At 44.1% G+C, this 26,175-nt stretch overlaps 1 protein-coding gene and 2 long non-coding RNA genes across 6 annotated transcripts in view; 1 reads left to right on the top strand and 2 right to left on the bottom strand.

Moving 5' to 3' along the window:
* The window catches only part of RNF24 (ring finger protein 24), a 96,497-nt gene extending 79,609 nt beyond the window's left edge, over positions 1-16,888 (top strand). For all 4 annotated transcript variants that reach the window (XM_040419316.1, XM_040419312.1, XM_040419313.1 and 1 more), the window contains exons 2-6: positions 448-597; positions 12,817-12,859; positions 13,676-13,717; positions 14,354-14,433; positions 16,306-16,888. In XM_040419316.1, coding sequence (XP_040275250.1) covers positions 455-597; positions 12,817-12,859; positions 13,676-13,717; positions 14,354-14,433; positions 16,306-16,444 — 447 coding nt within the window. In that variant the 5' untranslated portion in view covers positions 448-454 and the 3' untranslated portion in view covers positions 16,445-16,888. The remainder of the gene's footprint in view (positions 1-447; positions 598-12,816; positions 12,860-13,675; positions 13,718-14,353; positions 14,434-16,305) is intronic.
* LOC120990478 lies at positions 2,241-17,016 on the bottom strand. The gene is made up of 3 exons (XR_005776424.1): positions 16,883-17,016; positions 5,007-5,012; positions 2,241-2,251 (listed from the first exon to the last, which is right to left on the bottom strand). It is a non-coding gene; the product is annotated as an uncharacterized LOC120990478 (long non-coding RNA).
* A 3,035-nt stretch (positions 17,017-20,051) lies between these two features.
* LOC120990479 lies at positions 20,052-22,862 on the bottom strand. Its single transcript, XR_005776425.1, has 2 exons — positions 22,243-22,862; positions 20,052-22,205 (listed from the first exon to the last, which is right to left on the bottom strand). It is a non-coding gene; the product is annotated as an uncharacterized LOC120990479 (long non-coding RNA).
* Positions 22,863-26,175: the final 3,313 nt, after the last annotated feature.

Genomic DNA, 26,175 nt, shown 5'->3' with positions numbered 1-26,175 from the left:
GAAATAGTTGAGAACTGTACTTGACTCTCAATTATATATGTGAACGATATAGCGGTATTATGTGGATACTGCATACTTTTTGGACACTATTGAGAGAATGAACGGAGAGGCGTAGTGCATGCTGTACCTGCTGCCTCATTCATTTCATTTGGGGGTAAGGGCCATGTGATTGCTGCTTGTCCCCAAAACGAGGACAACATTGCTAATTTACACCGTAAACTTTGGGAATAAACGCTATACCTCCTACCAGCAGAGGTGAACACTTGGGAAGCAGGACTGAATGTAGACCCCATTGCGGTGCCACTCATTGGTGAGATGTGACATGAACTACCAACAACTAAGCGGTCCCAGTTTGATTCACCTTTGTGCAGGCCCTGCCCCCATACTGTTGTGTACTCATTCTTAACCAAAATGATTACTAATGATCCCATTCTTTCCATCTCGCAGCCCATCAATGAGCCCGGATTTCCAGCACTATAGCTTCAGGATGCCTAATATTGGATTCCAGAACCTCCCCCTCAACATCTACATCGTAGTGTTCGGCACTGCTATATTCGTCTTCATCCTGAGCCTCCTCTTCTGCTGCTACCTGATACGGTAAGCTCTGCTTATTCTGATTGGTTGCCTTTCAGATTCTTAAACGGTTCCAGCCATGACTACCATGTGCACCATACATGGTGTGATACGTACTGGACTGCGCTGCAGCTTGTTAACGCCAAGCTAAGTACTGGTTATTATGGTGGGCAGAGTGACTTGCTTGAGGCGTCTTATCCAGCAGGAAGAGTCGTCCACAATGGGTGAGAAAATGGCAAAACCTCTAATACACTCTGAACCTGAAAAACATAAAGGAGAGCTGCACCTTTCAAAAGTATTTTCACACTATATAATGTATTAGTACCTGAATCTCAGGTTGCCTTAGTCACCTGTCTTGGAAGATACTGGTTTTCCTTGCGGAGATCCAGCCGGTGCAGGGAATCTTGCAGGCAATGCTCTCTGGGAAAAGTATGCAAATGAGCTCTCCAATGGAAGGAAGAAAGCTGTACTCTAGGGCCACCTACTGGTTTTCTTCCTTCTGGGGGAGAGCAAATTGCCATACTTGGTCACCGGATGGCTATATACTGTTTGCCCATCATGTAGCCTGAGCATATCTTGTAGATGTCCTGCAGAGTGTATCGCTTGTGAATGCATGTACGGTATGTAGTGATGTTCTGCAGAGGATATAGCTTATGTCTACTATGAATATTATATATGACCGTCTCCAGAGTGTGTGTGATATATAGCTTTTGTGTATTCCGTGTATATAATATATATATATATATATATATATATATATATATATATATATATATATATCGCCCTTTGCAGAGCATATATCTCATGTATACAGTGTATAATACACATGGTGGTCTCTGCAGAGCATATATCTCATGTATACAGTGTATAATACACATGGTGGTCTCTGCAGAGCATATATCTCATGTATACAGTGTATAGTAGACATGGTGGTCTCTGCAGAGCATGCATCTAGTGTATAGTACACATGGTGGTCTCTGCAGAGCATGCATCTCGTGTATAGTACACATGGTGGTCTCTGCAGAGCATGCATCTCGTGTATACAGTGTATAGTACACATGGTGGGCTCTTCAGAGCATGCATCTCGTGTATACAGTGTATAGTACACATGGTGGGCTCTGCAGAGCATGCATCTCGTGTATAGCCGGTGTATGGGTCATATGTCCAGCATACCAGGTGGTGGTTGAATAATTCTGATTTTTTTTCACTGCACCTCTATCATCAAACTTATTTTGCACAGATTTTCAAATATATGATGTTTTCTCTCTTCACATCTGTAGTTGAAATCTTAGTTCTTCTACGTTCTCACCAGAAGGCTGAGATGACCGTTCCATGTCTGACTGGGAACTCTGGATACTATGCAGTCCATTCAAATTCCTCTCTGGATGTGAATAGAGCATATTTATCAGCTGCAATACCACTTTTCACCACGGCCTAAGGGAACCATTTCCCCTAGACTTCAATGCAAGAGCGCCCCCACTTGTAACTCAGTTTTGATCTTTGTGTAACCAGAGTGATGAATCCTGAAGAGGAGCACACTATCCTGACGCGCATAGACAGGTGATCAAACTGCTGACAACAACTTTTAAGTCATTTTTGATTCTAGTTTTGTCAACTGGAGCGTCACAACGGTGGTTCACGTCCATGACATACTCAGCTCTGCGTTTCGCACCTACCCCTAAATTCAGCAGTGAATATAATTCCGAGTTCTCTTCTGTCGAGACGGAGCTGTACGATGTTGAATGGTGATATTATTTGGGTACTGAATCGCATCATAATAAAAGAACTATGTGGCAGTATTATATAGGTACTGCATATTATCTGGACACTATATGGTGATATTGGCACCTGTATCGCACTATTATGTGGATACTGTAAAATATTTGGGCACTATGTGGCGGTATTATGTGGACGCTGCATATTATTATTTTGGCATAATTATATAAATACTGCTTATTGGGCACTGTATGGCGGTATTATGTGGATACTGCATATTATTTGGGCAGTATATGGTGGTATTACAGGGGAACTATATGGCAGTAATAGGTTGATGGTTCTATATGGAAACTATGGCAGTATTGTGAATACTGTACTATTTGTGCACTTTAAGGCAGTATTATATAGATACTGCATATTATATGGCAATATTATGGGGATTCTGCAAATTATTTGGGTGATTATATGGCAGTATTATGTGGACAATTAGACAAGTGGTTGAGGAACTGGTTTTCTTGCTGCCCTGGGTCCTATTTTCTATAAAGCTGACCCTGCGCACACTGCGGCCATTGTTGCACTTCTCCCGGGGGTTGGCGCCTTACTTTTTCATGCTCCTACAGAGAACTGTATATCTAGTAAATGGTCATTATTTGTCACCCAGCTTTCCCAGAAGAAGATTTTGTGGGGAATGGCTGGAAAACACGTGTTAAGGACACAGAGGTTTTTAACCCCCGCAGTTCCCCGCCTGTGTTTACTTTGGTAACATTCTTCCATTTTGTGGCTGCTGAGTCATAGCAGGGGGCGACTTTGTATCGGTTTCTCTTTCTTTCAAGCCGTTGCGTACTTTGTCCGTAGGAAAATAAACATCGCACAAAAGAGCGCGGCGGGAGGGCAGGGCTCGTGTGTCATAGTCAAATATTCCCTGTTTACCTTCATCCTACCCCCTGTGCGTTCAGTCTCAGCTGTACAATACGAATGGTTTTAATATAGAAGTTGCATAAGATCAGAAAAAAAATAATAGATCAATCTTCTAGAAACGGCGCCCTCCTTGTCCTCGGGCTGTGTCTGATATTGCAGCTCAGTCCTATTCACCATCACGAGCTGGTTCTATCTTGTAACCAGTAGCACGATTCATCCTAAGCTTTTTGGGTTTAGGAATAGAATGCAAGGACTGCTAAAACAACAAGGTGGCGCTATGGAAGATGGCTATGCAACTGTCTATAGGCCCCGCCCCCTTTTGGAGGTTTGCTTGCAGGACAGTTCCACGAAAAGGAACATTGAGATCGCGTGTACCCAATATTACTTCAAAACTAATTAACAATGTTTCTGCATTAAAATGAAATTTCAAAAAAATCTGATTAATACTGCCGACTCGAAGGCTAATGGCGGAGTGGCTGCTCTCAATCTTTTTCCGCTTCCTCTGACGGAGTTCAGCTTAGACATTTTGACTATAACCTCTCATGGGAGGAATAAGGTGTACGCAATTTGGTATTTCTTCTAGCTCATAACACAATGATTTAACAGGGCATATCCTTTTAAAGGGGTTGTCCAGGTTTAGGAAAACATGGCCACTTTCTTCCAGAAACATAGCCACGGCTGTCCATAGGTTATGTCTGGTATTGCAGCTCCACTGAAGAGAATAAGGCCGAGTTGCAATACCAGACACAACCTGTGGGCCAGTGTGGTGCTGTTTCTGGAATAAAGCAGCCATGTTTTTTTTTTTTTCTAATCCTGGACAACCTCTTAAAGCGCATTGTCCAATGTATTCATGAGTTGTGTGAATGAGGTCTGTATGTTCTCCCTTTAATGAAACCTACTGAGGAATCTTTCAAAATACATCTCCTAATGAGTTAGCTAATGGCAATAATGCTATACATGACCTCTCTCTCTATTAGATGATCCAAGACTGTGATGGATAAAAAGCCTAAGGAGGACCATCTTTATATGGGCCCAAGCAAGCCCAGTTCCTCTGGCCAAAATAACAACCATAAACTCCCTCAAAGAGATTCTGGTCTTCTGCACTGGATGGGAAGCCAAACATTGCTGTCTATGGTACAGTGTTGATAGTTTCATGATCAAACTGGCCTGTACATGATGGCTTCTGCTAAGATGGAAACAAGACAGAAGCTTCATAAAATTCTCAATATGTTCTCCCAGTATAACTAGGCCTTTGCATGCCCAGAGCCTAAGGCCTCTTGCACATGAACGTTGTGTGGCCGTATTGCGGCAATGCACTCCACATCACGGATGTGGACCCATTCATGTTGAATGGTTCCGCAATCACGGAGATGCGAAACGGAAGCACGGATTAGAACCCCCAACCCCACGGAAGCACTACGGAGTGCTTCTGTGGTGTTCCTGTCCGTGCCTCCGCACCGCAAAAAAATATAATCCGTCCCGGCTGCTGCATGGACGCTGCCCGTGCATTGGGGACCGCAAATTGCAGTCCCCAATGCATGTAACTGATGTGCAAAGTTTGTGTGCAAGAGGACTTAGACAACAGTTTGGAGTGGATTTTTGCCCATGAGATAGGGCGCCCTGTAGATTCCTCTCCTTATCCTGAATTGTCAGGAAAGTGGCCTGGTTCTCCTTGTCATGAGGTCATTCAGTAGTGGTTATCTAGAAGGTTTCATGCACCTAGGATGGTGACCATGGAGGAATCTACTGTACATGAGACACAAGAATGACAAGCCTTTGAACAGAGACCAGCCTAGTACTGTACACTAAAGATGTGGGGTGGGTGAGGAACCCATTACTGTTCCTACTCAATGACTAAGATTATATACAAGTAATGTGTTTGTATACCAGCTTCTGATCAGAAACTTGAATGTTTTTTAATGTTGTATCCTGGACTAAGTGAATAATACTTGCTGAGGATGTATTCCAGTCACCAACAGAAATTACCACGACACACCCGATTCTTTTTTGCAAAACATATGTTTTACTTACAATCCAGGCTTAGGTTAGTGTTCAGAACTATATGGTTAGTATGGTTGTCAAGATGATCATGGAGGATTCAATCTCTGTGGATCTTCTCCAGCGGTATTGTACCATATCAGGAGAAGTATCTGCAACATTCCAGGCACTTAAACAAGTCCTCTTCACCTGGTACCACAGAGGAAGATCCACATGGACAAAAATGTCTGTTATTATCTGCCACTTCCATGCAAAACGTGTTGAAATTTACAGTCCCAGCTCAGATTAAGGGTCCATTCACACGTCCGTTTTGGTGTTCCGCATCCGTTCCGATTAAAAACGGAACGTTATGCGGATCCATTAATTTTCAATGGAATCCGCAAATAATCGGACAGCACTCATGGTGCTCTCCGATTCTGTTTAGTTCCGTGGGTTCCGTTATTCGGATCCTGGAAAAAAAAATATACCCTGTCCTACTATTTGTCCGATTTTGCGTTCCGTCATCCCATTCTAGTCAATGGATCCGTCAAAAATGCGGATGACATGCTAAAAGCATCCTCATGTCATCCAGATTTTCGGATCCGCAAAAAACAGGAACGTTTATCTGGAAAGGTAAAAATACTGACGTGTGAATGCACCCTAATACACAGAAGAATTGGGCGTGCTGTGGATATTCCATCTTCTAATCAGTATACAATTATTACCTTAAATTGGATTTAATCTCCCTAGTTATCGCCCCATTAATAAAACGTAAGTTTTATTAGTGGGAAGATCGGTTAGATTTCATCTCCCTAGTTAAGGAAATAATAGAATAAGGCCGAGTTCACACGAACGCCGTAGGTCAGTCGCATCGGATCGCGGACCCATTCACTTTAATGGGTCCGCGATCCGCCCGTTCCGCAAAAAGATAGGACATGTTCTATCTTTTTGCGGAATGGAAGTAGTGCTTCCGAGGGGTCCCGTTCCGTGCGGCCGTTCCGCAATTCCGGATTTGCGGACCCATTGAAGTGAATGAGTCCGCATCCGTGATGCGGAATGCACACGGAACTGTGGCTGTGTATTGCGGCCCGCAATTTGCGGGCTGCAATATGGCCGTGGATCACACACGTTCGTGTGAACTAGGCCTAAAGCTTATAGATATCTGAATTGCCCTATAGCAGGGGTGGGCAACCTACGGCACTCCAGCAGTTGTGAAACTATACTTCACAGCATGCTCCATTTATTTCTGAGCAGAGCAAGTATGTATGCTGGGAGTTGTAGTTTCAAAACAGCGGGAGTGCCGCAGGTTGCCAACTCTTGCCCTAAAGGGTCACGTTGTTGTTGCTGTTTTTTTTTTTTTTTTCTGATCAGGGATTGACCTGCAACTGAAGACTAAAGATGTGGGGTGGATGAGGAGCCCATTACGGTTCCTACCCTGGGGCTAGAATTAGAAGTAATGTCTGTCTCATATTACATGTCATTGTATATTTGTCTTTCTAATTTTATAGTTCTTTTTATTACATTTAAATACACCTTAACAATTTCCCTAAAGCCATACATTTATTGCATTGATTTATCGTGACTTTTTTTTTTTTTTTTCTTTTTCTTTTGACAAATGATGCATTGCTATTAGTCATGCATTTTACAAAGGGCTTTTTCCTTTTAGACTGTGCTGCCTGTTTTACAGATTTCTGTGTTTTGAACTCCCGAGACATTAAAGGTTCTTGTAATGGAGTTAAATTCAACAATATTTTTCCTTATAATGACTGGTTGCCGTGGAAATGCTATTAAAATGAAATGCAGCATTTTTTTTTTTCATGCGCAGTAGGGGATAGTTGCTGTCATATGTCAAAATGCAAAACGACCCATCACAGCCTATCGGATATCTGCTTTTATTGCTTGATTGGTGATTTGTTTTAGGACATGGTTGACGTGGGTTAGTGTCAGCTTGTGTTTGATCACTTCCACTTGAGTGATATACAGTGTTAATATCCACACATGGTTCTCCTGAAATATTCTGTGCTGCTGGGAGGTTCTACAAATTTTTCAAACCCTCAGTCTGTGATCTCCCTGATGGCTCCATCACATTAGTAGTCTCACACAAACATCCGCAAATGAGTGAAGAGTTCACCCTCCACAGGGTCATCAAATAGATCTTCTCAAATACTCTGTGGTGCTGCTGCAAGCTTTGCTTCTTCCGTTATCAGATGAGAAGTATGCTGAGCTTTGATTTGCGCACTCTAATGGTGAGAACAGTGTGACAGGAGCAGGGTCTCCAGCAGTACAGAGTATTTCAGGAGAGGAATGTGCTGATCTTGTGGCAGACAGTGACCTGCCCACTCATTATATTAATGGGGAGTGCACAGACTCAAAATTGGGGGTGATCTCCTGCTAACAAAGTCCCATGAGTGGAGCGGTCACTGACTTCCTGCAATATCAGCATAGTTTCCTTATCATCCACCATGACGGCTACCATGGAGAGATGACCCTTGACCTCTATAGGGGCAGGAACACAGAGCGTTTAAAAGGCCACCACCCACTCTCACCCTCAGTGTTTTCCTGCCCCTGTGGAGGCACCTACACAGAGCACCTCTGGAAGGAGGTATCGTTAGTACCTGGATGAAGACTTTATCCTGAACTCCCTCTGCCCTCCTGCGGTGTATTCCAATGCTGGGCAGAGGTGGAGCAACGGGAGGGAACTCGTCCTCAGCTAGGGGGGCCTGCTTTCCCTCCACAAAAACCCGGGGTCTTCCTTCCCTTCCAGACGAGGAAGCTGACCATAGATCCAGCGCTGCACTCCGGCCTTATCATTGTTGCTTGCCACGCGCTCGGATACTTCTGGGTGGGGGCGCAGTTAGACGCAGTGGAACGCATGACGCCGGGCGCGCTGTGATGACGTCAGACGCCGCTCGGCTTAAAGAGCGGCACTTTCAATCACACAGCCTCCACTGTGAGTCCTCTCCCTGCTTGGACAAACATGTCTACTCCGGACACCCCAGCAAGCACCATGGATCAGGTGGAACCCCCCTCGGCCACTCCAACCACGAGTTACTCTGTGGGGGTCATGAAACAAATGCATCCTTCCTACGTATGTGGGCTAATGTATAGCTGCTCCTCTTTTATAGGGAGCAAAAGCAAAGATTAAAGCCAGAAACACAAGATGCGCCACTTGTGCTAAAAGGCTGCAAGAAGGTTATGCTAAAAAAACTCTGCCAGCCATGTATTTATGCCCTAATGAACGAGGAACAGCCGTCCATCCTAACGGAGGTTAAATCAAATCCTCGCTAGCCTCTCTTAAACCTGTTTCTGCACCTCCGCCAAAAAAGCCAAAAATTTCAATTCCATCCTCCTCTGATCCAGAGGACATGGATTTGGGCCCTTCCGAACCTAGACCAATTGAGGGTGATGAAAGTCTGTCAGAAGGGGAAATTATTGAGGATGATAGAAAATATTTCTTCTCATCCGCGGAAATTGAAGACCTATTGACAGCTGTGTGGTCTACTATGGGCATAGAGGACGTCCAGAAACCTAAATCTGTTCAGGATGAAATGTTCGGTGGGCTCAGAACAAAAAGATCAAAAATTTTCCCTGTGAATGAGAACATTAGAGACATGATCTTAGACGAATGGAGTGATCCTGAGAAGAGATTAGGGGTCTCCAGGGAATTTAAACAAAGATTATTGTTTGACCCAACAGAAACAAAAATATTTAATGACACGCCTAAGATCGACGTACAAGTCGCTAAGGTGGTAAAAAAGACTTCCTTGCCATTCGAGGACTCTTCTCAATTGTCCGATCCTATGGAAAGGAAAGCCAATGCCCTGCTACGCAAATGTTGGGAGGCTTCTATGTATGGTATCAAGACCAACAGTGCCGCCACATCTGTCGCCAGAAACCATGTATATCTGGCTAAATGAGCTCGAAAACCACGTTAAAAGAAAACCCCTAGGGAGGAAATCTTAGGTTCAATTCCCTTACTGAGGTCTGCCACTGCCTTTTTAGCGGACGCTTCCGCAGAATCCATACGTTTTGCTGCCAAGGATGCAGCTCTATCTAACGCCGCACGTCGCGCCTTATGGGTTAAATCCTGGGGAGGAGACAGAACATCTAAAGCAAAACTTTGCTCTATTGCCTTCTCCGGCGAGTATGTGTTTGGTCCTGTGTTAGACACAATACTGGAAAAGGCAGCAGACACAAAAAAGGGTTTTCCTGAAGAGAAAAAGAAAAAACCTTTCTGCCCAAGGGGGGCAGGGGCAGAGGGTTCCTCCTCAATCCACAGAATAAACAAACTGAAAAACAATGACGCCAGAGTAGGGGGCAGATTGAGGAATTTTCTGTTACCCCCAAGAAGGTTTCAATCCCCCCAAGAAGGTTTCAACTAACCTCACACAACCCCAAAACATTGCAAAAAATCTGGCAGGGAGTCCTAGACTTGAAATCAGCAGGCGTAATAACGGAGGTCCCCAACCCCGAAAGAGGAAGGGGTTTTTACTCAAGTTTATTCCTGGTCCAAAAACAAGACTGATCCTCCCGTACTATAATAAATCTAAAAGGATTAAATCAACACATTATACCGGAAATTCAAAATGGAGTCCATTTCCTCCATCATTCCACTAATCAAAAAAGGTTCATACATGACGTCCATAGACCTAAAAGACTCGTATTATCACGTCCCCATACATCAACAGTCTCGGGCCTTCTTAAGATTCGCCCTGCAAGACGAAAAAGGTGTAATAAATCACTTTCAGTTTACAGCTTTGCCCTTCGGCATCTCCTCCGCCCCCAGGGTATTTACGAAAATTGTGGTAGAAATGACCGCCTTTCTCAGACTAAAGAAAGTAAAAAATTTTCCCTACCTAGACGACTTTCTGATCGTAGGAGACTCCTCAACAGAGACACACAATATAACCGACTACGTCTTAAAAGAAATGTCAAAACTGGGCTGGATAATAAACATTAAAAAATCATGTTTAACTCCAAATAAAATTTCTGGGAGTACTTCTGGACTCTGTAACCCAGTCATCATCCCTCCCCATAGAAAAGCTGGTGGTTTTTAGGGAGAGAGTACAAAAATTCCAGGCTCAGAAAAAGTGCTTGATAAGAGAAGCCATGAGCATCCTGGGATCCATGACATCCTGTATCACTACGGTGGCTTGGGCCCAAGCCCACTCCAGAACAATGCAGGCCTGGATCTTAAGAAATTGGGGACGGAAAACAGTCCCTCACTGGACAGGAAAATATTAATTCCACACCACGTAAAATTTAGATCTAAACTGGTGGAATGTAAGGAAAAACCTGTTAACTCACGTAGCCTGGGAAACAACCCCAGAGGTCCAAATCATAACAGATGCAAGCAGTCAGGGATGGGGTGCCAAAGTAGACTCCTCAAATTGGCAAGGCAAATGGTCAGACGCAGTAAGTATGAAATCTTCAAATTGCAGAGAACTGCGTGCCGTCTGGGAAACCTTAAAAGTAGCCCAAAGCCAACTTCTAAAGAAACACCTAAAAGTATTTTCGGACAACACGACAACAGTGGCCTACTTAAAAACATCAGGGCGGCACAAAATCCCAGGTTTAATCCGACTGGCCGGACCTAATTTTCCAGTGGGCAGAAAGAACATGTCCTATCAATAACGGCGGTCCACTTAAAGGGCTCAGAAAACCTAGAAGCAGACTACCTGAGCAGAAAATCTATAGATCAGGGAGAGTGGTCCCTGTGCCAGGATGCTTTCCTAAAAATTTTGGAACTCCTCAGATAGATTTGTTCGCGTCAAAAGAAAATGCAAAAGTCAAACGCTTCTGCTCCCGAATCCCAGAGACCGACCGTGGGCAATCGATGCGTTCTCAACCAGGTGGACATGGAACCTGGCATACGCGTTTCCTCGCTGATCCATAATCCCCAGGGTACTTAAAAAAATCGAAAGGGATCCAACAACAGTAATACTGGTGGTCCCTTTCTGGCCAAAAAGGAAGCTGGTTCTCCATCCTGAAAGACCTAGACTAGAAGAACCTTGGGAAATCCCATACCATCCGGACCTGCTGTCACAGGGTGCCCAATCGATCATCAGAAACCCCAGCCTGTTCCGTCTGTCAGCTTGGATCCTGAGGGCGAGATGCTGAAAAGTAAGGGTCTCTCAGGGAAAGTCATCAATGCCCTAAAATTGAGCCGTAAAAAAGTAACCACGGCCATTTATATGAAAATATGGAAGAGGTACTGTTCCTGGCTAGGGATAACTGCCCTAACAGATCACCACCCTGCATCCAGAAAATTCTAGATTTTCTCCAAAAGGGCAGACATGGGGCTTAAACATAACACTTTAAAGGGCAAATATCGGCCCAAATCCGCATTCTATGATTCTGACCGATCAAACCACAGGTGGATTAAACGATTCATGAGCGGCTTCCAGAATAAGACCATCCCTTACTAATAAAGTACCACAATGGGACTTAAATCTTGTATTAAAAGGACTAACAAAAACCCCCGTTCACATCCTTTGTCAGACATCTCATTAAAACATCTTTCATACAAAACGGCTTTTCTGATCGCCAATAACATCAGCCAGGGCTAGGGGAGATCCAGGCCCTCTCATGTAAAGAACCTTACCTCTCTGTTTTTCCAGATGGGGATAGTTCTAAAATTTTCTCCCCAAGGTCGTATCAAATTTCCACAGGATCAAGAAATTAGTTTACCATCCTTTCCCGTGGATGTCCTTCAGCTGAAGAATCATTAGAGCCCATTCCACTAGGGCTATGGCATCTTCCTGGGCAGAGAAGGCCGGTGTTCACTGGACACCATATGCAAAGCGCCACTTGGTCAAATATAAATACCTTCATAAAACACTATCGGTCTGATGTTTCAGCCAGTGCACACCTGACGGCGGTGTCGGCAGGATTCTCAGGCAGCTTCCCCCCCCCCCCCCCCTCTACCTTGTAATCTGGTAGTTCTCCATGGTAGCCGTCATGGTGGATGATAAGGAATACCGTAATTGGACTTGCCGGTAATTTTGTTTCCTTGAATCCACCATGACGGCTCGGATATTCCCTCCCTATGTAAACTTTATAATATTCATTAGGATGCACCCAATTGGTAATCTGTAAACACTGAGGGTGAGAGTGGGTGGTGGCCTTTTAAACTCTGTGTTCCTGCCCCTATAGAGGTCAAGGGTCATCTCTCCATGGTAGCCGTCATGGTGGTATTCAAGAAACAAAATTTACTGGTAAGTTCTAATTACGTTTTTTCTCCTTAAATTAATCTGTGCTGCTGTAAGATCCCACTTACAGCCATCAGTCTGTCTAATACGTTTTCCTCCAATGCTTTCGAATCCTAACTCTTGTCCCCCTGAGCTGAGATACTCTGTGCTTCTGGAGGGACTACTAGATTTGATGCTGTCGGTTTTACAACCTCCCACAATTATCGCAATCGCACAAGTGGACAGGTCACTGCCTCCCACGAGAAGCGCGATTGTCATCCCTTCGAGGCCAGGGTCCACGAAGATCAGCGACCAATGGAAAATTATCAAAAACCTTTAATCTCTTGGTGATCTGCACGGTGTACATGTACGGATGAATGTGACTCCCATCATTGATGCAAGGGTTCCTTATCTGCTTGTTCTTCTTATCCCCCCCCTACAGGTTGCGACATCAGACGCGTAAGGAGCTGTATGCATATAAACAGGTAAGGTTGGACCCCAGTTTTTGCATTTTGTGGCCCTTTCTTAAAGGGGTTTTTCCCGTGGGCTCAATATTGATAGCCTGTCCTCAGTATAGCTCATCAGTGTCTGATCAGTGGGGGTCTGACACACAGCACCCCGACCATTCAGCCATTTGTGAGCGCTGCGGCCTCCTCATAGCTCGCCAAGCACAGCGCTGTCCATTGTATAGTGGCTGTGCTTGGTATTGCAGCCCAGGCACATGCCCTAGTGAGGGGTCACTGCACTCGCTGGACCACTGCGGCCTCTTCAAACAGCTGGTTGCTGGGAGTTGGACCTCCACCGATCACATATTGATGACCTATACTGAATTCACAAAAAAAAAAAAAAAAAACTTTAAAGACGAGCAATCTGGTCATAGATCAATAAAAGAACTCTAATTTTTAGCAATACGCCAAACTCAACCTGTGGCTCTACAACTATTGCATAACCAAGACTTCTCTGGTGCTGGGGGTTGCAGTTTTGCAGCAGCTTGAGAGCTACAAGTTGGGTACGGGTGTTCTGATAAGAGAAAGCTAGGGGGTGCTATCGCACCCATCAAACGGCCTCCTGGAATATAAGCTAATCCTCGCCTCCCTTTCATCTGATTGGTGGAGAGGAATCACATGGTGGCAGAAAATAGCTTTCTTCTCTCCTGATAATTAATTGGGAAGGGGCGCTGACTTTTTATTTATTTTTTTTTCCTATAAATTTTTTTTTTTTTTTCTTCCTACATACAACATTGTATTTTATTCTTGATGTGTATATATACTGCATGATCAAGTATTTTTTTTATTTTTCAGGTCATTTTAAAAGAAAAAGTAAAAGAGCTGAATCTCTATGAGGTTGGTATTGTTTGTATGGCAAATACTAGTATGCATTAGGTTACGTTATAAATTCATATAAAATATTCAATATATTTCCCCCAAGTGAATGGTAGATCCAAAAACAACCGAGCTCTTTTTGGAACTCCCATAGCGATGAATGGCGAGCAGGCCGTGAATACTTGGTTTACTCTCCTTCACTACGGAGGCCATGTTCCCACTCCCATCTGACATTGATGGCATAGCCTAGTAGTATGAGATGGGCCATCCCCTTTAAGGATAGGGATATATTGACGATGTTTTGGTGACAATGTCGCAGCAATATTGTCCTGAATGGCCCACCCCTCTGCGAGCCTAGCTGTCTTTCTCTCTGCATCTTTATCTTTGATCTTCTAAAATCTTTTTGCCATTTTTACATTTCTGCTGGTTTCCTTTGGATACAGACGGAGCCAACTGTGCTGTCAGACCTGTGACCTAACGGCTCAGCTCTAGCTATGGAACAGGGGTTCCCACAATGCATTGCTCCCTAGTAACCAGAAAGCAGCAGAATTCCGAATCTGGATTAACACCTGAATGGAGAAGAAAACCCCCTATAACATTCTTCATGGATTTTACGAGTTTACCTTAAAAAGTAATTTTCCTTTCATCTCCTTGTAGGTTTGTGCTGTTTGCCTAGAAGAGTTCAAGCCTAAGGATGAGCTGGGTATATGTCCGTGCAAGCATGCCTTTCACAGAAAGTAAGTAATTAGCCTTTGTTGTATTTGGGATTGCAAATCGGCACCCGAACATCACCATTATATTACTTATCCTGTAATGATTCTGAGTTACATCCTGTATTATACTCCAGAGCTGTACTCACTATTCTGCTGGTGCAGTCACTGTGTACATACATTACTTATCCTGTATTGTACTCCAGAGCTGCACTCACTATTCTGCTGGTGCAGTCACTGTGTACATACATTACTTATCCTGTACTGATCCTGAGTTACATCCTGTATTATGCTCCAGAGCTGCACTCACTATTCTGCTGGTGGAGTCACTGTGTACATACATTACGTTGCATCCTGTATTATACTCCAGAGCTGCACTCACTATTCTGCTGGTGCAGTCACTGTGTACATACATTACATTACTGATCCTGTACTGATCCTGAGTTACACCCTGTATTATACTCCAGAGCTGCACTCACTATTCTGCTGGTAGAGTCACTGTGTACATACATTACATTACTTACCCTGTACTGATCCTTAGTTACATCCTCTATTATACTCCAGAGCTGCACTCACTATTCTGCTGGTGGAGTCACTGTGTACATACATTACTTATCCTGTACTGATCCTGAGTTACATCCTGTATTATACTCCAGAGCTGCACTCACTATTCTGCTGGTGCAGTCACTGTGTACATACATTACATTACTTATCCTGTAGTGATCCTGAGTTACATCCTGTATTATACTCTAGAGCTGCACTCACTATTCTGCTGGTGGAGTCACTGTGTACATACATTACATTACTTATCCTGTACTGATCCTGAGTTACATCCTGTATTATACTCCAGAGCTGCACTCACTATTCTGCTGGTGGAGTCACTGTGTACATACATTACATTACTTATCCTGTACTGATCCTGAGTTACATCCTGTATTATACCCCAGAGCTGCACTCACTGTTCTGCTGGTGGAGTCACTGTGTACATACATTACATTGCTTATCCTGTACTGATCCTGAGTTACACCCTGTATTATACTCCAGAGCTGCATTTACTATTCTGCTGGTGGAGTCACTGTGTACATACATTACGTTGCATCCTCTATTATACTCCAGAGCTGCACTCACTATTCTGCTGGTGCAGTCACTGTGTACATACATTACTTATCCTGTACTGATCCTGAGTTACATCCTGTATTATACTCCAGAGCTGCACTCACTATTCTGCTGGTGCAGTCACTGTGTACATACATTACATTACATTACTTATCCTGTACTGATCCTGAGTTACATCCTGTATTATACTCCAGAGCTGCACTCACTATTCTGCTGGTGGAGTCACTGTGTACATACATTACATTACTTATCCTGTACTTATCCTGAGTTACACCCTGTATTATACTCCAGAGCTGCACTCACTATTCTGCTGGTGCAGTCACTCTGTACATACATTACATTACTTATCCTGTACTGATCCTGAGTTACATCCTGTATTATACTCCAGAGCTGCACTCACTATTCTGCTGGTAGAGTCACTGTGTACATACATTACATTCTTATCCTGTACTGATCCTGAGTTACATCCTGTATTATACTCCAGAGCTGCACTCACTATTCTGCTGGTGGAGTCACTGTGTACATACATTACTTATCCTGTACTGATCCTGAGTTACATCCTGTATTATACTCCAGAGCTGCACTCACTATTCTGCTGGTGGAGTCACTGTGTACATACATTACTTATCCTGTACTGATCCTGAGTTACATCCTGTATTATACTCCAGAGCTGCACTCACTATTCTGCTGGTGCAGTCACTGTGTACATACATTACTTACCCTGTACTGATTCTGAGTTACATCTACTGAAGTTCCATAATCATTTCTGGTGTCTCTTTCCAGGTGCCTCATTAAATGGCTGGAAGTGCGGAAAGTTTGCCCCTTGTGTAACATGCCCGTCCTGCAATTGGCGCAACTACACAGCAAGCAGGAGCACGGACCTCCGCAGGTGCCGCTGCCCGGAGCGGAGAACATTGTATAGCTTACAGCTAACGTGTCATCGTGGGTCGCCCCTACGAGGAGCCACACATCACATGTCCTTACCCCGCTTCCATGGGGCAGATCCCAGAATATTGGTCGGCAGCTGATGGATTCCTGCGACATTCTCCGACATGGATATGTGGACTCTGTAGCAACCAAAGCACTTTCATCGCCTGCCTCTGTGCGTTGAGACGAGAGGGAACTTGGCAGCAGTATTTTGGCCTTGGACAAGCACTTTACAAGATTTCGCTGAGACTCTTCCCCCCCCCCCCCCACCCATTTTAACATTTTTATATAGAAATCTTTACTAGAAGTTTTCACTGTGCCAGGGCCGGAGATGGCACAACTGTCCATTTGCAAAGGGAAGGGATGGTAATGAACCCAGGAGACCCTGGAAGATGGAGTAATGGCGCGCTATGCAAACTGCTTACCGTAAAACCGCGCGTCTTATCTGTAAACCCTCGGCAGTATGAACTGATGTGGTTTTCTTAGTGTGCCCGTCGCTGGCATGCAGTCATTTTGTCAGTTTGACCAATATTCCATTTGGTAGATCTAGTTACGGCATCGAGGTATGAGTCACGAGTCGCCTCGGTACTGAAATCAATCGCCAGTGATTCAACACCCAGTGTTTTAGGTGAATTTTGGCTGTATGTGGTCAGTTGCCACTACTGGATTCATCCTGAACGTTGGAAGGACCCCCAAAAAATTCCTGTGTTTCATTGGCTATGAATTAAGGCTATACACGTCAGATTTAAAGGGAGCTCCAAAATCGATTACCCCTTCCCACCCCCGTCATAGTTTAAATATGTGAAAACGCTTTTTTAATATCTTATTCTCATACGAGTTATTGTAATTCATTTTGTGTCCCTCTGACAACACTTCCCGTCACTGTGCTCTGACACCTGGAGGAGATTTGTCAAAACTGGGTCTCAATGCGAAACCATGGCAACCAATCGGATCCCACCTTTCATTTTTCAGAGCCCTTTGGAAAAGGAAAACATCAATCTTATTGGTTGATAGGGGCTACAAATCAGTTTTCCAGTTTTAAAGGACACTCCCCCGAGGTTCCTTCGCTCATCCAGCATTCATGTATTTACCACAGCCGAGAGAATAAAGAGGTGGTTACCGTCGAGGCCCACTGTCCCCTGCCGGGAGAGTAGCGACAATTCTATACAGGAATAAGCTATTGAAAGGCAAATTTCACATTTTAAAGGGGACTTGTACAGGAAGTTCTTAAACTCACCCGGTACCTGCAAAATTTGTGAAGTGCATTAAAGATAGTGGCACTTAGGAAATGTAATCCTTTTTATAACCCCTAATCATTCATACCAGGCTCTGTTGGCAAGAGTGTCAATGCCAGGCCCCTCAAACGGTTAATATGATAACAGACGGTATAATTTATATTTTTCAAAAACTGTCAATAGAGAGAAAAATTTTTTTTTTCAGGTTCTTAGATTAATATTTACTGGCCCTTTTATATATTGCTATCGGGTCCGTCATGTCGTCTGCCTTCACTGTATACAAACTAGAGCACTTAAGATGTATAAGAAGGGTGACCCGTGATCCTTCTTGGCACAGAGGAGTCTCATAATATTACCCAAGGGGTTTTGTCAGGAACCAGTCAAACATCATCTCAATTTCGGAGGAAAATGGTGGGGGTTGGAGGCCGAGAATAGAAGGTGACCACCCTGATCTCAAGAGCACGGAGCAGCAGAGTAGTCACCTGTGGAGGTGAACCATTTGAAGGATATGGAAGTCCTCACTTTCTGTGATGCCTGCAGCCTTAGGCCTCTTTCACACTTGCGTTGTCCGGATCCGGCGTGTACTCCACTTGCCGGAATTACACTCCGGATCCGGAAAAACGCAAGTGTACTGAAAGCATTTGAAGACGGAACCGTCTTCCAAATGCGTTCAGTGTTACTATGGCACCCAGGAACGCTATTAAAGTCCTGGTTGCCATAGTAGTAGTGGGGAGCGGGGGAGCGGTATACTTACAGTCCGTGCGGCTCCCCCGGGCGCTCCAGAATGACGTCAGAGCGCCCCATGCGCATGGATGACGTGATCCATGTGATCACATGATCCATGCGCTTGGGGCGCCCTGACGTCACTCTGGAGCGCCCGGGGAGCCGCACGGACGGTAAGTACACTGCTCCCCGCTCCCCACTACACTTTACCATGGCTGTCAGGACTTTAGCGTCCCGGCAGCCATGGTAACCACTCTGAAAAAGCTAAATGTCGGCTCCGGCAATGCGCCGAAACGACGTTTAGCTTAAGGCCGGATCCGGATCAATGCCTTTCAATGGGCATTAATTCCGGATCCGGCCTTGCGGCAAGTGTTCCGGATTTTTGGCCGGAGCAAAAAGCGCAGCATGCTGCGGTATTTTCTCCCGGCCAAAAAACGTTCTGTTCCGGAACTGAAGACATCCTGATGCATCCTGAACGGATTTCTCTCCATTCAGAATGCATTAGGATAATCCTGATCAGGATTCTTCCGGCATAGAGCCCCGACGACGGAACTCTATGCCGGAAGACAACAACGCAGGTGTGAAAGAGCCCTTAGACCTGCCCCATATTGCATTCACCTCGAAGATTCCAAAATGTTTTGGTTCCTGACTTTTGATTCGCCTTAAATTACAATTTCATGAGAATGTATTATAATTTTGGGAGGAGGAGGAGTGGGACTCTTACAAATGGTAAAAACGGTTCTCGGCTGCTTAAAAGGGCTTGTCTGGAATTAAAAACCAAACCGGTTTTCCTCCATAAACAGCGCCACGCCTGTCCACAGGTTCCGTGTGGTATTGCAGCTCAACTACAATGAGATTAATGAGACTAAGCGGTAATACCGCGTGCTGCCAGGTGATAATGGTGGCGCTATTCTTGAAATTGGGTAGCTGTTTGTTTTTTTTCTCTATTCCTTTAGCTGCAGAAATTGCTTCTGGCTCTGCCTAATCGTATGACCTCGCACATAAGGTCCTGCACATGCCCTGTTCTACATCGATTTTCATAATGGTTTCTTCAGAAATCTTTCAGCCTGGATAAAGTCTATTATCTAGTCTGTCCCATTGTGTTCTTTCCAGTATTTTGTCTCAAAGGCCTCACTTTATTTGGCACTTTTTTTTTAGCTGTAAAAAGCTTATTGGTGTGAAATGTGATGGATGCAAAAACAAAAGTTTACATATGCCATTTATCTACATAAAAAGTTGAGTTACAGTGTAAATACATTACTTATCCTGTACTGATCCTGAGTTACATCCTGTATTATACTCCAGAGCTGCACTCACTATTCTGCTGTTGCAGTCACTGTATACATACATTACATTACTTATCCTGTACTGATCCTGAGTTACATCCTGTATTATACCCCAGAGCTGCACTCACTATTCTGCTGGTGCAGTCACTGTGAACATACATTACATTACATTACTTATCCTGTACTGATCCTGAGTTACATCCTGTATTATACTCCAGAGCTGCACTCACTATTCTGCTGGTGGAGTCACTGTGTACATACATTACATTACTGATCCTGAGTTACATCCTGCATTATACTCCAGAGCTGCACTCACTATTCTGCTGGTGGGGTCACGGTGTACATACATTACTTATCCTGTGTTATACTGCAGAGCTGCACTCACAATTCTGCAGGCATTTTTTTTATATCTCACAATAATCCCTCTTTTTCAGTGTCTGCCTAGAGCTTGCTTTGGTAATGTGTTGCTTGGGAGGCGTTGTCTTTACACCAGACACTATACGGTAAACTAACACAGGAAAATGTGACTTTTTCCCCAGCATTAAAGGAGCTCAGCTGTGCCACTTCACATGTAGTATCAGCCAGCAGAATTGTGAGTGCAGCTCTGCAGGTTTATATAATTGATCAGTCGTGATCAGTACAGGATAACTAATGCAAATGACTCAGCTTTTTATGCAGATTTGGTCTAGATGTACGTTATATAGATTTCTATTGCCAATATTAACCAATTTTGTTAGTACTTTGACAGTGCTGTGGATTTCCGCGTCGCGGTATTACGCGTCCATTCCCGTTCATTCATTGAACTCCATTTTCATTCTGTAGATTTCAGTTACACAAATCTCCCAGCAAGTGCCATTGGGGTTGCTGAGCTGTACAGTCCCTGCCTGTTGTACTCCCTGGGGCCCTCAGTTTATGGAGTCCCACCCTCAAACGCATCCACCCTTTTTTAGGTATTTCAGAATAAGTAATAGCCTAATTAATCTGTGAGCACTTCTAAGCACTGACCATTTAAAAAAAAATAATTCAAAAAAATTAAATAAAATATTGACCAAACTTTTTGGATTGTTTGATCCATGATGTACAGTATCTACAGCTTTGGTACTGTTCTTTCAATCCATAATATGCTACTCCAGTGGATGAGCCATCCTTAATTTAAAATAAAAAAGAGAAAAAAAAATTCAAGTGTTTTTTAGCTTTTTGATTCCATATGAATCGCCCATGGTGATTGGTTAAGTATAGTGTACTGGTAAATTTCTAGTCGTGCCGGAGTGATTTAAATAGTCGAGTGTTCATACTTGCCTATAGGAAGATGTCTGTAGAGTATATAATGGGTTTTAGGGTATTTTTGGTATTGGTACTTGTTGGATCTCTTTGGAATTATCAGCCCTCTGGTGACTTTAGCCAATTATATTAGTATTTTTATTTTCTTTGCGGTGTCTCATCATGAAAAATAAAAAAAAAGTCGTCGTCATTTGGTCAAATCGGTTGACAATTTTTGTCCCTTTAAATGGACCATGGTGGCAGCCATCTTGTGGTGTAAAAAAAATAAAAATAAAAAATCTTTAACTAGCAGAATATTAACTGGACACTAGTCGGATAACTTCACTGGGAAAGCTGCCTAACTAGTATTATGCGGAAATGGTTTGGTTGATTGTATCTTTGCCACACAAATGGAGGCAGCCATTTTGTAGGCCGAACCAATCTGTCAGAAAGTAAGGGGGTGTCGGTTTCCTTTTGTAATGGGTTACAGTGCTTTTGCGGGTTCATGACTGGCCTTCATGGTTGTGTACAGGTAATCGAAACAAAAGTGTTGCCACTGTGATGTACAGACAATAGATTTGTCCCTCCTCCCCTGTATTTTTTATAAAGCCTTTAAGGTCACATGACCTGTCCAATAAATGTCACTTAGTCTCCTATCAATAGTGATGATAGGTCCAGTCCCTGGCCACGTGAATAGTGCACCAATTAACACTTTAAAGGGCAATTCCAGACAGAGGGAGAGAGAGTTTCCTTTCCTAGACCTTTGTATCTATGCTAGCGCCCATAGGGGGCAGTATTAACGCATTCAAAGTTGATCTAGTGAAAATATTCAGATTTTATTTTTTTTGTTTAAGACTGAGTGACAGCCATTTTATGTGCTAATGTCACTCAGCAGAGTCAACAATGAGCATAAAAAAACTCCGCTATCGAACGGAGTATGAATCTGTGCTCCATTATTATGCCTGGTGGGAGTGGTATCTAGAATTTTTAAAATGAACGGTGGTGCCAATGACTTAATCTATCCATCATTCCTAGTTTGTACCCTCTAGAAGAATATGACGGGGCAATGACGTGTGTCGCGGCCCTTTTTATTTATTATTATTTAAATTAAATAAAAAAATAAATCTCTGTATTTTTGTGTTTCGAAATAACCTTTTTATATACCGTCACGTGTTCAGTAAGTCTCGGTGTCGCGAGATTAGGCCTCATGCACATGCCTGTATCTGTTTTTTGCAGGCCGCAAATCGCGGGTCTGCAAAAATATAGATGCGGTCTATGTGCTGTCCGACCTTTTTTCTTCTGAACCCACTGACTTCTTCAATGAGCCCTTAGCCCACATTTTGCAAACAACATGTTCTATATTTTTGCAGAACGGACATATGGATGTCCATTCCCGAAAGAGATGGAACATGGCCTACACGTGTCCGCATAATGCAGACCCATGAAGTCAATGGGTCCGCAAATAAGGCGAATGCAACACGGACCGCATTTTGTGGATCTGCCATTTGCAGACTAATACATACGGTCATGTGCATGAGGCCTACAGGAAACTCCTAATATAGTGTTTTATACTGAAGAAATGTTCCCCCCCCCCCCCCTTTATTTTGCGGCGTTTACTTGTCCTTCAGTCCAATGTTCTATTGTTCAGTCAGTGCTTTTTTTGTTTTTTTGTTTGTGAGACCTCAGGTTCTCGGTTTCATAGACGTGTTTGTACACTAAAGAGAAAATTCTGCAGCAGAATATTTTTTAAAACGTAAATAAAAAAACTCACTTTTTTTGTAAGCTATATTTTTGTATATTTAATTTCTATTAAATACTGTGTTTTTTTTTGCTAACTACGGTATTCATATGAAAGAAGAAAACTGTTTTGCATGTGATTTGACTTGAACTGTAAATAAAGAAGAAATTCGGAAAACGGCTTTTGTGTGTGAATACGGTCGGGAGTCGGTCAATTATCTGTTTAATGTGAGAAGACAAATGAATTGGTTGTTGGCCGGTATTGAGATTGCATTCCAAAATATGGACTTAAAGGGCATCTGTCAGCAGATCTGTACCTATGACACCGGCTGACCTGTTACATGGGTGCTTGGCAGCTGAAGACATCTGTGTTGGCCCCCTGTTTATATGTGCCCGCATTGCTGAGAAAAGAGGTTTTATTATATGCAAATGAGCCTCTAGGAGCAACGGGGGCGTTGCCATTACACCTAGAGGCTCTGCTCTCTTTGCAAATACCGCACCCTCTCCACTTTGACCGGGTAAGGCATTGTAAACGTGCTCACACCTGGGTCAATCAAAGTGAAGAGGGCGCAGCAGTTGCAGATAGTGGAGCCTCTAGGTGTAACGTCCACGCCCCCGTTGCTCCTAGAGGCTCATTTGCATATACTAAAACTTCTTTCTCAGCAATGATGGAAATATTGTTAGAATAGTGTATTGGTGTCTGACCCCACTTAATATTAATTACTTCCTGTTAAAGGGGATATTAATTATTGGTATTTATGCAAATCTCAATAATTAGTATTCATAAATAGGGGTGGGTCGTCTTATGATAACTCCGCCTATTTATGCCTTACTTAACAACAAATCGCTACTGATTGCCTTACACTAACCACTAAACTAGCTGCATGCGCCTTACTAACTACCGCTAGTAACCACACATTACACAATAGGTATAAATATGACAGTATTTATTAATCCTTACTGAACATAACATACATAATACACTAATAATACAGTACCAACAATACACTACAACTATTACTGTCGCGCCTTACTACTATGACGGATTTATGTTTCCAACTATATATATCTATATCAAAGGGAATAGGTATATATAGTTTATGGCAACCCACAGCAATGTAAGTACACACACTAATACGGTTCTGTCTACGCTAACACAATCCCAATTCCTCCCCAGTATCTAACTATAATACAGATGCATACATTTACCAGAAGCCCACCCAATCCTATCAATATACTCTCCCTACGGGAATAACAAGGGGTAAATCCAGACACTGCTGCGTCTGGGATAAGCAGGGCAGCCGGGAAGGGGTGTCAGGGGTAGGATCCTGGGGGAACACAGTGGGATTAGGCTCAGGGCAGGGGAAGGTACCAGGGGTTATGGGGAAACCAGGGGCTATAGGGGAACACAGAAGTTGGTGGGTTGAGGGTTAGGGGCTATAAGGGGTTAATCAGGGGACTACAGGGAATGCAAGGGAATATGAGGGGTTAATCAGGGACAGGGGATCGTTGGTGGTATAAGGGGTTACTCAGGATATGGCAGGGGATAATATATATATATATATATATATATATATCGTTGGTGGTATAGGGAGGGGGATATACTTAGCGGTAATATGCTCGTTGTCCAGGGGGGCTCGTTGTCCAGGGGATGCCTCGCTTGCTGGTGGACTTACCTGACTGCAGAGCGGAGCGCCGCCGGTCTATTTAAACTTCGCGGCGCCCGCTCGCAGTCCTCCTCTTGGCGCCGTGCGCATGCGCACCGCCGGCCTCAACCCGTGGGCCGGCGTGGTGATGTGACGTCACCGCGCCGGCCCGAGGATCTTGGAGCGCGCTTCCAGGGGGGGGGATCCTTTGATCCTCCCGCCTGTGAAGCGGACGCTTACCTCCGGCGCTGTAATTACAGCGCCGGAGGTCAGCCACTCACAGGGGCATGGGAACTCTTTGTTCCCATGTCTCTGTTAGGCGCACCATCTCCGGCGCGGCCGGAGATGGTGACAAAGGGCAGAGGATCTTATTGATCCTCTGTCCTTTGTAGAGGCCGACGCTGGACATAATTGTCCAACTGTCGGTCTCCTCCACCCACCTGGCAGGCGCACTTCGGCGGGATTCCGGCATATATGCGTATAGATGCTTGGGGCACATCTATACGCATATATGAACGGACATTATATTAACATAGGGGCAGGAATAAGCCCTCCTATATTATAGGGGCCCATATACATCCATAGATGTCTGGGCCACATCCATAGATATATATGTACCCATATGGCTTACACACATAGAGATGCATGCTGCCCAGGGGGCACACATACATCTCTATGTGTGCAACACATCACAACTGGACGGGCCCAGAAGAAGGGCCTATATATACATATATACATACACATACACACACATATACACATATATATATATATACACATACATATACCTATATATATACATACATACATACATACACACATACACATACATATGCACACATGTCAGGGCACACATACACATGCATATCTGAATATGTCACTTCCCTCAACACTTCCCAAAAGGGTTCATGCACACAACCGTAAAAACAGAGCAGTAAGAACGCAGCAGCTGTCCCCTAATAGAACAGTCTTATCCTTGTCCATAATGCGGACAATAATAGGACATGTTCTATTTATTTGTGGAACGGACATACAGAAACGGAATTCACACGGAGTAACTTCCGTATTTTTATTTTTTTGCAGACCTATCAAAGGGGTTGTCCGCGTTCAGAGCTGAACCCGGACATGCCTGCATTTTCACCCCGGCAGACCCCCCCTGACTTGAGCATCGGAGCAGTTCATGCTCCGATGCTCTCCTTTGCCCTGCGCTAAATTGCTCAGGGCAAAGGCATTTTTTGGAGATTCGGTGACGAACCGGGCTCTCCATGGGGCTGCCAGGAAGGGCGGGCTTTAGCGCTGCCTTAGCCAGTAAAACGGCTAGGGCAGCGCTAAAGCACGCCCATCACAGCCGGTGACGTCACCGAACACACTGCCGGGGCGGAAGCTTCCGCCCGGCAGTGTGCGATTGTAAACAAAAGAGCCCTTGCTCTGCGCGATCTAGCGCAGGGCAAAGGAGCGCATCGGAGCATGAACTGCTCCGATGCTCAAGTCAGTGGGGCTGCCAGGGTGAAAATGGAGGCATGTCCGGGTTCAGCTCTGAACCCGGACAACCCCTTCAAATGGTCCGCAAAAAAAATTGAATGGACACGGAAAGCAAATACGTTCATGTGCAAGAACCATAACACAGTGACATGTCTGGTATTGCAGCTCATAACCTGTGAATGGGCAAGCTGCAGTACCATGCACAGCCACTCGTATGGAGGGCAGCACCTGTGTAAGCTATAAAGGCAGCTGGGGGCTGTGCACCTCCATATTTGCATAGCGAATGCAGGCATAAACGGACGACTACACGTACTGTATAGACACATGCACACGCATATACACACACAAACTGAAGCA

This window comes from Bufo bufo, chromosome 2 (genome assembly GCF_905171765.1).
Source record: "Bufo bufo chromosome 2, aBufBuf1.1, whole genome shotgun sequence".
In the NCBI taxonomy this organism is placed as follows: domain Eukaryota; kingdom Metazoa; phylum Chordata; class Amphibia; order Anura; family Bufonidae; genus Bufo; species Bufo bufo.
The sequence above is the reverse complement of the archived record's forward strand: the minus strand, read 5'-3'. Positions and strand labels throughout refer to the sequence as shown.